At 42.3% G+C, this 12,503-nt stretch overlaps 2 protein-coding genes across 2 annotated transcripts in view; both read right to left on the bottom strand.

The window, feature by feature from the left end:
• Positions 1-7,609: 7,609 nt before the first annotated feature.
• Positions 7,610-11,090, bottom strand: LOC119597001. The gene is made up of 3 exons (XM_037946425.1): positions 10,615-11,090; positions 10,048-10,227; positions 7,610-8,562 (listed from the first exon to the last, which is right to left on the bottom strand). The coding sequence occupies exons 1-3, from the start codon at positions 10,987-10,989 to the stop codon at positions 8,050-8,052; spliced, it is 1,068 nt and encodes a 355-aa protein (XP_037802353.1). The 5' UTR covers positions 10,990-11,090; the 3' UTR covers positions 7,610-8,049.
• A 294-nt stretch (positions 11,091-11,384) lies between these two features.
• Positions 11,385-12,503, bottom strand: part of LOC119596999 (E3 ubiquitin-protein ligase RNF125-like) — a 10,137-nt gene continuing 9,018 nt past the window's right edge. The window contains exons 2-3 of the mRNA XM_037946423.1: positions 12,318-12,394; positions 11,385-12,056 (exon numbers count right to left, since the gene is read on the bottom strand). Of these exons, the coding sequence (XP_037802351.1) occupies positions 11,385-12,056; positions 12,318-12,320 (675 nt within the window). The 5' untranslated portion in view covers positions 12,321-12,394. The remainder of the gene's footprint in view (positions 12,057-12,317; positions 12,395-12,503) is intronic.

The raw sequence follows: 12,503 nt of genomic DNA, 5'->3' as shown, positions 1-12,503 counted from the left end.
AACCGGCAAGGCCACTTGGAATAAACATCATTAAAAAAATAAATTTTTGTTTTTAAAAATTTTTTTTTTGGGGCCAAACCGGCAAGGTTTCCTGTTTTTAATAAATTTAATGAAAATCTTTTTTTGGGGAAAAAGGAGGAGGGGGGGGAGGGGGAGGAAAAAGGAAAAGGGGAGGAAAGGAGGAGGAGGAGGGGGAGGGGGGGGGGGGAGGGGAGGGGGGGGGGGAAAAGGGGGGGGAGGGGAGGGGGAAGGGGGGGAGGGGGAGGGGGAGGAGGGGGGGGGAAAGGGGGGGGGGGGAGGGGGGGAAAAAGGGGGGAGGGGGAGAGGGGAGGAGGGGGAGAGGGGAGGAGGAGGAGGGGGGAGGGGAGGAGGGGAGAAGGGGGGAAAGGGGGGGAGGGGGAGGAGGGGGAAGGGGGAGGGAAGGGGGAGGGGGAGGGGGAAGGAGGAGGAGGAGGGGGAAAGGAGGAGGGGGGAAAGGAGGGGGAGGGGGAAGGAGGGGGAGGGGGGAAAGGAGGAGGGGAGGAGGAGGAGGAGGGGGGGGAGGAGGTGGAGGAGGAGGAGGGGGAAATGGGAGGAGAGGGGGAGGAGGAGGAGGCGGAGGAGGGGAAAAGGGGGAGGAGGGAGGGGAGGGAGGGGGAGGAGGGGGGGAGGAGGGGGGGAGGAGGAGGTGGAGGAGGGGGGGGAGGGGGGAAGGGGGGGGAGGAGGGGGGAAAGGAGGAGAGGAGGAGGAGGGGAGGAGGGGGGAGGAGGAGGAGGAGGGGAGGAGGGGAGGAGGAGGGGGGGGGGGGTGGTGGTGGGGTGGTGGGGGGGGTGGTGGGGGTGGTGTGTGGGTGGGGGTGGTGTGAGAGATGATGATGATATGATGATGATGATGATGATGTTTGAGAGAGGGTGGAAATTTTTAAAAAATTTTGGGTGGGGCCGGTAAATTCTTTTTTTAATAGGGCAGGCTTGTCGGGGGCCAAAAAAAACCCAAAGGAAAAAATTCTACATTTTTTAAAAGGGCAAAAAAAACAAAACATAAAATTTTAAAAAAAAATTTAAACCAGAAAGAACGAAAAACAAAAGCAACGAAAAGCTAAGAACCCAAAAACAAAAAATTTTAAAAGTTTAAAAAACGAAGCAAAAACAAAAAAACCCCAAAACGACACAAAGCTGGGGCCCGGGCCAGAAAAAAAAAAAAAAAAAAAAAAAAAAAAAAAAAAAAAACTCACAGGCTCTATAAACATAGCATTTTCTTTCTCATAAATTATTGCCTCTAGTTTCTGTGGCCATAAACATTCCCTGAACTTTGGCTCGGTGGGTCTTTCAGCTAAAAAAATAAAAAAAATAAAAAAATAAAAAAAAAAAAATTGGGGATCCCAAAAACAAACCAAATTTTCTAGCTCTCTATTTCCTAAATAAAAGTTTTTTTCGTAAGGACACAAAACCCGGGAGTTTTTTTAATAAAATTTAACCCTTCCTAGGATTTTTTTGCTATTTTGGAATATTCAAATAGAAAAAGTAAGAAAAAAAACAAAAAATAGTTTCCAGAGAAAAAGAAAACAAAAGGGTTTAAAAATCATGAACTAAAAAAACACGGACAGAAATACGTACAAACACACAAAAACAAATAAGGATATTTAGATTAACAACTAGGCCAAGTAAACTGAATAAAACGGTAGATGAAACAATTAAAGGATATAAAACGATATCAATAACAAATTTTTTCCCTTTGGCCCCACGCGGCTGGCCAAGAAACGGCACTTCACAAAAAGACAGGGTAACCCACTTATAAAAGTTCCGATCACTACAGTAGAAACAAAAAGGGGTAGCCCCATGTTTGAGTAGTAGTAGTATATAAAAAGGGAAACGTTGAATAGAGTAGTAGTAGTAGATATAGTAGTAGTAGTAGTAGATGTAGTAATAGTAATATTAGTTGTAGTACCAATGGTAATAGTAGTAGTATTGTAGCATTGGTAGTAGTAGTCGTAGTAATATCGGTAGTAGTAGAAGCAACAGCAGTAGCAATTGTAGTAGTAGTAGTAGTATAAAGCAAAAATTAGAAGTCGTAGTAGTTTGAAAATGGAATAGTAAAGAGTTGAAGATAGTAAGAAAAAAAGTCGTAGCAGCTGTAGTAATAGTGGAATAGTAGAAGAAAAAGGGAGTAGCCCCAAAAAAAGTAGTAAAAGGGCGGTGGGAGTTTAAAAAAATATTTTAAAGGGCACTAAAGGTGAAGGGCTTTTTGCCAAGCTAAAGGGTTTTTTACGTTTCTGGGAAAAAAAAATGGGAAAAACAAAAAAATTTTTTAAAAAAAAAAAAAAAACGAGAGGCACTTTTGGCTTCCCCAAATAACCCCGGGCTAGCACTAACTCCTTTGGGTTTTTCTAGCCCCTGGTCAACCACGGCGCGCGGACCCCTTTCAGAAGATATGCAGGGTTCAGCTTCTCTCTATCTTTAATCCTTATTCTATCTAAATTTATCTCTATCTCTTCTTACTATCTACCTCTGTTTCCAATTTTCTCTCTCTATCTACTAAAAATCTATCTATCCATCCATTTCCCATCCCCTATCAAATTCCCTTTTTCCTCCCTTCTAAATCTCTAGTAAAAATTTTCCGGAACGATTTTTCCCTGCAAATTTTTTTTCAGAATGATCCCCGGCTTTTTTACTCTTTTGATGAAAACTGTTTTCGCACTTTGATCAAAACGTCGGGAGTTTTTTCCCCTTTTACAAGGGGCGGGAAAAACATGACGGGACCCCAGGGGGGGGGCCCCCACGAGAGTGGGGAAAAAAATTTCCCTCCCGGGAAAAAAAAAGAGGCGCTGATAGGGGGGGGAAACCGGTTTGGGTTTTTTTTTAACGAAAGGCTTTTTTTAAATATAATATATATATACCTTTTTTTTAATGGCATCGGTACTTTGTGATAAGCTACGAAATAAAATTATTACGGTTAATTACTATGCGTTGTTCAGGATCGAAAACTTATGCGTTTGCTCTGAGCCTCAATTACAAATCGCATAGAGAATAAGATTGGCTCTAAGGTTTTAGATAGATACATAGATAGATAGATAGATAGTTTGATAGATACTGACATAGATGGATATATATATATATATATATATATATATATATATATATATATATATATATATATATATACATATACATATATATACATATATATCTATGGATAGATACTTAGAGAGAGAGAGAAAGAGAAAGACGGAGAAAGAGAAAGAGCAAGAGAAAAAGAAAAAAAAGAAAAAAAAAAAAGAAAAAGAAAGAGAAGGAGAGAGAGAGAGTAGAAGAAGAGCAAGAAGAAAAAAAAAACTTCAATTGAAATGGTTCCCAGATAATTCGCCTATGAATCAACAGAACCCGGACATTTTACCCTAGGACACGTAGACATCTATGGCCTTCAACATCAAGAATTCCAACACAGCTTCGCCCGTGTCGTAAACACAGACGCGACGAACAGGGAAAGGAGCTGAACTACAGACTCAGAGTTCAGTGTAATTATTCAGAGTACAAAAGAGTGAACAGAGAGTCTATATCAACACAGCGGCGGTTGTAACTCATAACATGCTTTCCTAGCCTATCCACAACGTGATGCATTAATTACTTCGAAACGATTTGATCTTTTAATAACCGTGTACGTCATTTTGCATAGTAGATTTAAACACGATGTACACCCTTTTTTTATTAACAATTTGCTTTTCATGAAATAACAAAATCCTCTGTGTTATAACTGGTCTAGGTTGGTTGGAGTGTAGCGGTTCGACTTTTAAATATAATGGACTATCGTTTTCTGAAACTAAACGTGTGATAATCCCCTTAGCTACGAATGAGTGTTTGTAGGTTATAATATGCTAAAATTATCGTTGAAATATTTATTCATGGTTCACCAGCATAGCACTTATTTCATGTGTCGTTATCAACATTGTTCTGGTATTAATCTTAGTATGTGTATACCATGAAACCCTGGTATAGTGCTTATATAAGTAATAGTAAGGTAGTAAGTACAGGAGACAGTCTGAACATCAAGTTAAAAGACAGGAAGATGTATAGTTTGTAAAGCAGACAGTAGTAAGAGTTGTTGAGAAGTTGTCGACCATTGCAACTACCCTGCAAAAGAGCCATGAACAGGGAAGCGCGTGCGATGACCGTCGTACATGTGACTGATATACGCTCCCATTTTCATATTTGTTTCCCTGTGGCTTTAGTGTTACCATTCCCTATCGTTGCTGATCGCAGTGGCTCAAGGTGATGATGAGATGTTACTCTCAACTTATCACAACAGAGATGGATAGCATGCAACTGACAACGAAAAATACGCTTTGTACATGTCCAAGTTATCACGAGAGATGGACTAACATGCAGATGGCGACGGGCGGAAGATACATTGAGTGTGCAGATGTCTGATTTTTTTAAATAATCCGTCTCTCTTCACTGAATATTTGCATCATCACCAAGTGTGCAGGTGAGCGCAGAACACGTCAATAAATTCTTGTAGATGAGTGTGCAATGACACTGAAGGTACGATGAGCGAAAATGATAAGCATGCAAAATAATAATAATAATAATAATGATGATGATGATGAGATGATGATGATGATGATGATTGATTTATGATGATGATGATGTGATGATGATGATGATGATGATAATGATAATTATGTATAATGATAATAATATATGATAATGATATGATATTGTGTGTGTGTGTGTGATGTGCTGTTTATGTTTTGTTTGTGTTGTGTTGATGTGTGGATGATGTGTGTGATGGTGCTGTGATGTGATTTTGGTGTGTGTGTGGTGTGGGATGGTGATGGTGATGGTGATGGTGTGATGATGTATTTTGTGCCCTGTGGTGTGTGTGTGATGTGATGTTGTTGTATGTATGTTGTATTGTTGTGTGTGATGTGTGTATGTGAGTTGTTTGATGTTGTGTTGTGTTGATGTTGATGTGATGTGTGGGTGGTGTGGTGTGGTGGTGTGTGTGTGTTGTTGATGTGTGGGGTGATGCTGCTTCTGGTGATGTGATGTTGTTTGTTGTGTGTGTTGTATTGTGATGTGAGATGGTGTGCTGGTGATGCTGGGGTTTTGGGTGTGTTATGTTGTGTTGTGTTGTTGGTTTTTTGCTGATAATTTGTTTTTTTATCCTTTTGTTGTTGTAATTTGTGTGGATGTGTGTGTGTGTGTGTGATGATGTGCTGATGTGGGGGTGTGTGTTGTGTGATCTGATGTGTGTGTGTGCCGTGTGATGGTTGTTGTTGTTGTTATAGTTTTAATATGAGGGTGTTGTGTGTGGGGTTGTGTGTGTGTGTGTGTGTGTGGTGTGTCCCGTATTGTAATGTTTGTTGTTATAGTATGTTGTCTGCCAATTTTGATATTATCTGCTGTGTGTGTGTGATGATATGTGTGATTGTGATGCAACCAAAGACATAGACCCAATATAACGATATATTAAAGTGTGACGACACGAAATTAACAACGAAAACTATATTTCGCCCTTGTGAGGTGTGTGTAGAGAGTCGCATAGTTTCGGGCCAATACAAGCGTAAACGAAGATTATATTTTGAGCGACGGGTCAAAAGGAAGGCAAAGGGGGGGGGGGGGGGAGGCTGTTACCCAGTTGTTAAATACCAGTCAACGTTTTAGTAAAATAAAAGAAAAAGATTAAATCCGATTAAATCTCTCGCTCTCGCTCTTTTTTTTTTATCTTTCTCTCTTTCTTTCTCTTTCTTTCTCTCTTTCTCTTTCCTTTTCTCTCTCTTTCTTTCTCTCGCTTTCTCTTTCTCTTTCTCTATTTTTTAATTTTTCTCTGTCTTTCTCTCTCTATTTTTCTTTCTCTATTTATCTCTCTCTTTCTCTATCGTTCTCTCTTTCTCTATCGTTCTCTCTTTCTCTATCGTTCTCTTTCTCTATCTTTCTATCTTTCTCTCTAACTCTCCTTTTCTCTCTAACTCACTCACTCACTTTCTCTTTCTCTTTCTCTAACTCTCCTTTTCTCTCTAACTCACTCACTCACTTTCTCTTTCTCTTTCTCTTTCTCTTTCTCTTTTACCCTTACCCTTACCCTTACCCTTACCTTTACTCTTACCCTCATCCTCATCCTCTCCCTCCCCTCCCTCTCCCTCTCCCTCACCCTCACCCTCACCCTCTCCTCACTCTCCCTCCCACTCTCCCTCTTCTCACTCTCTCCCCTCACCCTCACCTCATCCTCACCCTTTCCCCTCTTCCCTCCCCTCCCCTCTCCCCTCTCACCCTCTCCCCTCTCACCCTCTCTCTTTTTTTCTAAGAGTGAGAGCTGTAGACAGAGGCTACATATAGTTAGAAAGATGCTGATAGATTAAGTTCATAAGATTCACTGATACAATAATAAATTGACTGAGAAAGAGAGATAAATATGTGCTAAATATATATATATATATATATATATATATATATATATATATATATATATATATATATATATATATATATGACCCATTCAGATTTCAAGATCGTATCAGAATGAAAAATAATAATGTTTTAGAAGTTAGCTTTCAGCATCCAGCCTTCCCTTTCGTCACCTGAACCTGTTGGTGATTGTGGTGAGATTCTTAATAAATTCTCAATTTATTGCTGGTGCATATAATTATACAATAAAGGAGGAGTGTAAAATAAGAAACACATGCCAAGCGTAAAGAAAAAAATACATTTTTTCACAAGAACATTAGCAAAAAAAATACATCTTTCACATTAGCAAAGACAAAATTTTTCATTACCATACTTGAAGCTTCTCATCAATATGCAATGAAAGTTAAACTATGTCCTCGGCGCTGTGCCCCCCCCCCCCGTCAGACCAAATGATTTTATCAATTGTGAAACAAAACCAAAAAATACTGGGTGCGTTTTGATAAAAGTAGCAACTCGCTGGTGCTTTCCTTCTGCTATGCATTATCAGAATGAGAAAGAAATGTACAGCTAATCTGCAGGCAGGCAGGCAGGCAGGTGCTTCCAGGCAGGCACAGACAGACAGATACACACAGACAGAGACAGACAGAGACACACAGTGTGTGTGTGTGTGTTTCAACGAAGCACATTAGCTTTATCTTTTACAACAAACAACACATATTTGGAAAAAAAACATAACACATTATACTCCTCATATATTCACTAAAGCATTGGTAAGAATCTTGTTCATTGCACCTGCCGTAGACTTCCTTACGATCTTAACTTCCTATAACACATGGCAATAATAGTTTGGTTTTACGATGAGACCTATTTACCAGATTCTTCTTCTTTTAACGGTAGGTAGGCAATCGAGGTGAAGTTCCTTGCCCAAGGGAACAACGCGCCGGCCGGTGACTCGAACGCTCGAACTCAGATTGCCGTCGTGACAGTCTTGAGTCCGATGCTCTAGCCATTCGGCCACCGCGGCCTTGGCGATCATGGGCTTCCATGATTTTTCTTGGCAATTTTAGAGCGGTGGTTTGCCATTGCCTTCCGCCCGGTTTTTTTTTTTTTTTTTTTTTTGAGTCACCATCTCTATTTACCCGGCACTGACATGGGCTGGCTTGGCCACCCAGCGGCTAGGCAGGCAATCGAGGTGAAGTTCCTTGCCCAAGATAAACAACGCGCCGGCCGGTGACTCGAACCCTCGAACTCAGATTACTGTCGTGACAGTCTTGAGTCCGACGCTCTAACCATTCGGCCACCGCGTCCCCATATTTACCAGATTAATACTTCATTATTTCATATTTATCAGATCCTTCACAAATAATTTGTAATTAAAGGAAATACTGCATTGTTCCATCAGAATATAACCATTTATACATATATAATATGGCCATCAAATTGACGATCTAAATACAGATCTACATGAGAAAATCTACATTATCAACACTATAATGACTGTTACATAGAAAAGCTATATAGTTTTACCTCACACCGGGCCAGAAATTATAGATAGCGATTCTATTCCAGGCTATGGAACTCTCTCCTAGTCCTAGGTCGTGAGAAGACATGGCTTTGAGATCCGTTAATAACTTGAAGATAAGGGACACTGAATTCTTCGCCTGCCTACATCGGCAGCACAATACCACAGTTTACTATCGTGACAGTGGTATCATCGGGCACATCATTCACTAACATGAGAGTTTCCAATCCACTCTCCACTTCACCGAACGTTTTGAACCTTTGGTTTGATAAGAATCCCTTATGTGCGATCCCCAGTTGCACCCGGTCCATGGCAACGAGCACGACCCAAGCATCTTGCACGACCGTCTTCCAGAGTTGCCACGTGTTCTTCCCCCAGAAAGACAGTCGATGCGCGATGGGACACTCTCGGCTGCTGTCGCAATCGCCTTCGTTCGCGCTCTCCCCCACCTCCTCCTCTTTCGCAGTATTGAGAATGAGGGACGTGTTCGCATAGCACGGCCCTCTCTCGCCCCTGCAGAGCAAGGCGAACTGCTTCCCCGCGCCCATCCTGAGATTCAAGCGGAAGTGGACCCGATACGGACAGCCGCTAAGCCACTGCAGGTCCAAGAAGGCCACGATGGTGACAGGGTCCAGGCAAGCCACCACGTCCTTGTGCTAGAAGAAAAGACATACCCGTGACCTTCGGCGGAAAAAAACTCGACGTGGGTTTCTCTCCAACACACACACTCTCTCTTGCTCTTATCCTATATCACTAACTCCTACCTCTTGTCAACTACCACAAAATGAACACATGAGCTTTGTTCATCAACACCTAGACTAACTGCTCATCTATACATCCGAGATTTAGATTTAGATCCCCTTTGTTCGTATCATAAGGTGTTGAAAAAGTAGAGTTTGGGCAGATCTAAAAGATTTTTTTCCCGATTCTTCCAAGTAACTGAAAACTCGAAATGTAGTAAATTCAGACGCTCCTTTCCTTTCTGACAAATTCGTTGTTAATATGCACACAAAAGAGGTTGGAAAAAGAATGTTATTTTTACTAACATTTAGCATACCTGATGACATTTATCTAAAGTGGGAGAATTCTTAGAAATTGAAAAGGCTAATCACACGAGCATCTGCACTTCCGATGGGAAAGTGAAGTACGATTTGTAAAGAATAATTTCCGCTAAACTGATCATATACGATGATAGTGTTATTGTTTTCTTGAGGGAAGTCGATATCATAAACAAATTGTGAATTATAAACCTCATGCTTGATGCATATTTCTAATTAGATGCAATGCTTATTGAAATCTCCACTTTTTTATAATGCAAATGGATTTAGATTTAATGCGTTCTCTCACCCACTCACACACACTCACATTCACACACACACACACACACCACGCACGCACGCACGCACGCACACGCACACGCACACGCACACGCACACGCACACGCACACACACACACACACACACACACACTCACACACTCACACACTCACACACTCACACACTCACACACTCACACACTCACACACTCTCACACTCACACTCACTCACTCACTCACTCACTCACTCTCAAAACGCTAAAAATATGTAAACAAAAATAGCCTTTAGATGCAGATTCTAAGCAAGCACTCAATCCTATGCAAATATCTTAATACCAGATAGAAAAAGACTTAAGTTAATACTGCCAAAGTACACTTCAAGTGCTCATTATGCTATTACAGCGCCAGTCACCGCTGAATGAGAACTGAATTAATTACACAAAAAAATATTACCAGGATTATTTAAGCAAGCAATAATGAACCGCGACCTTTTTACTAAGTAATTCTGTGCTAATTCCTAAAGTATTTTCATTAAACTAACTCTACGCTGACTCCTAAAGCTCTGTTTTCATTAACCTGATTTTGCACTGATGTATTAAGTATGGTTGTCATTAAACTAACACATTCTTTGCTGATTTTTGTTCCAAATTTGATATACATCGAAAGAACCCAAGGAGAGGTGTCGCGCATCTTGCATTTCCATCTAAAAGCACAGGATCGAAAGGCATAGGGCCCCCCTGCCCCCCCCCCCCCAAATTACCCCCAGGACGAGGCTCGGGGACATCCTGAGGACAAAGTGAAAGTCGATGGCAAGGGGCAGCTCACCATGAGGGCGCTGGAGTTCAAAGGATGGCGACGGTTTCTGAGGTAGTGGAGAAGGACTCTCCCTCTTTCCTCGGTTATTCTGGCTGACCGGAGGCGCCCCTGATGCTTCTGAATGGCAAAAATCCGCCATTCCTTCAGGAGTTGCGTCACCCGTGCGGATCTCTCGAAAAGGTCCCTGATCTGTTGGTTTTGGGTCTGATTAGAGGGACGTCCGCAAATACATTAGTACTACGGGTTTTTTATCTCCGTTTTTTACTACTTCATTATTGATTTTATGTTTCATATGCAAATACAGCAGTGCTATGTTTTTTTCTGTGTATTTTTCTCTACTTATACTTCTTATATTGTATGCCCACGAATACGACGTCTAACTGTATTAGGTAGCAAGACTTCTGTATTTCGTAAAACCGCTTAGAACTGCTTTATTTGAGAAAGAGGGAAGATCTTTAAAGCCACGAGAAAAAAAAGACATAAAAACAATTTGTTACAGTAACACTACCAAATAACACCACTAAATAAATACAACGAAATGATGAGTCACACACTAGAAATGTCTGCAAAACTGACCGTCAATTCCGTATGAAACTCGACTTTCTGCATCGCAAATTTGTCTTGAAGGTTGGTGAATTCTTGCCTTTCGTCAGCGCCACCTGCCGTTCCACCAGAGGCGTCTGCCGTTCCTCCAGAGGCATCTGCCGTTCCCCCAGAGGCGTCTGCCGTTCCTCCAGAGGCGTCCGCCGTTTCTCCACAGGCGTCTTCCGTTTCCCTAGAGCCTGCATCGTCAAGTATCTCGTCGCAGAGTGTTGCATAGTCTGCCTCGTTGTCTATTACACCCAAGGCCTTCTCGGTGATCGCGCGGATCTGCAGCATTGACAAGAGGGTGTAATAACCTCGTTGCTCACTGCTAGGAATGAGGACAGGTGGAAACGAAATAGGAATCATATCCGCCTCGGAACAAAGGCAGGTTCAAATGGCCTGGGCTCAAGCAAACAGTAGGAGTGTACACGAATCAAATGTTTTGTTGATCTGGCAAAGTAAAATGATAATTATTAGAACTTGAGTTAAAAGAAGCAAAGTACACAGACCGTCTAAATAAGTCTTGAAACATTAAACTTTGAATAAAGATCCAAGTGTCCAAGAATGGCACCTGAAACGAAACCTTTTTTTATAATAGATCAACGTTATTCTGGGAAATTGGATTCTGCTTGGAGGAATGCTCCTTTAGGTATTGCTTGCACTAACCTCTTTGACGTGTGTCTTACTTCAATCTTCCCTTATTTAGTTACTGTTTTGTGAATGCACCCCTAATCTATTATAGGGACTGAACAGTACGGTCTTCAAAAGGCGAGCGTCCACTGCCTTGAGGATCTGCGGACGTGTTGGTCCGAATGTTTGGGCATTTCGGCCATTCCGCTTCGTCTGGCCGTCGCGTCGTGGATGCGGGCCGCCTCCTGCGGGGTTTCTGTCGCCTGGAGAGTTTCTCCCAGCGCTATTAGCTGCAATTGCTTTCGCCGACCTTCGGAGTAAAAGTTGCCCACTAAATCTCTCTCCCTTTCTAGCATCTGGTGCGCCGTTTTGTGATGAGTGATAACGTCATTGAGCCTCTTTATGAGGGCCTCGTGCTCGGTCATCCACCGGATGATCGTACCCTTGAACTCCACCATCTGAGAGAGCAAGTCCGCGCACCTGGAGGCAGACTCCTGAACAGCGATCGCCTGCCCCTCCCTCACCTCCTCTAGCTTCCTCGAGCCTCGCCTTCGGGGCAACGGGGCGTCGGCGCTGCGTGCGTCGGTTTCTCTCAGAAGATCCTCCACCGCAAACACGATGGGGAAAGCATCCACTCCTGAAGCGGGGTGGGCGCTGCGGCAGCAGGGGCACGTGACCCAGCCCGACTCCTGAACGCTCTCGATGCAGGATGAGCAGAACAGGTGGCCACACGGCAGAACTCTCGGCCTCTTGCGCTCGCTGTATCGGTCGAGGCAAACCAGACAGTCGCTGGGTTTCAAATCCTGCCGATGACAAGAAGAGTTTACACATTAATTTTATCATACTGTATTGTAAATTACGTGACTATGATACCTGCATCATTTTTTTTTTTTTAATACATAACATCCCCCTGATTTTTTTCCCCAATTACACACATCAACTGTTAATGCTACAAATACATATATTCCTCAAGTGCAGATTTAATCACTCCCCCTCATACAGATTTTCCTCCAGCCACCAGTGCATGTACGTACACAAAAATAAAGCACACTATTACCACTTACCATTTCCCCGGTATTTCGATTTGCAGCCAAGAATTCAGTAGGAATTTCAGAGCCGGATCTCCTGTTGCTCTGCGCTCCTGTAGGGGGGGGGGGGGGGGGTACAGGTTATTCGAAATGATCAAGATATATTTTTCTATTCTCTCTAAATATATCTTTCTGTCTGTCTGTTTGTTTGTCAGTCTGTCC

The sequence above is a fragment of the Penaeus monodon genome, chromosome 38 (genome assembly GCF_015228065.2).
Source record: "Penaeus monodon isolate SGIC_2016 chromosome 38, NSTDA_Pmon_1, whole genome shotgun sequence".
In the NCBI taxonomy this organism is placed as follows: Eukaryota; Metazoa; Arthropoda; class Malacostraca; order Decapoda; family Penaeidae; genus Penaeus; species Penaeus monodon.
This window is presented reverse-complemented; position numbering and strand designations above follow the sequence as displayed.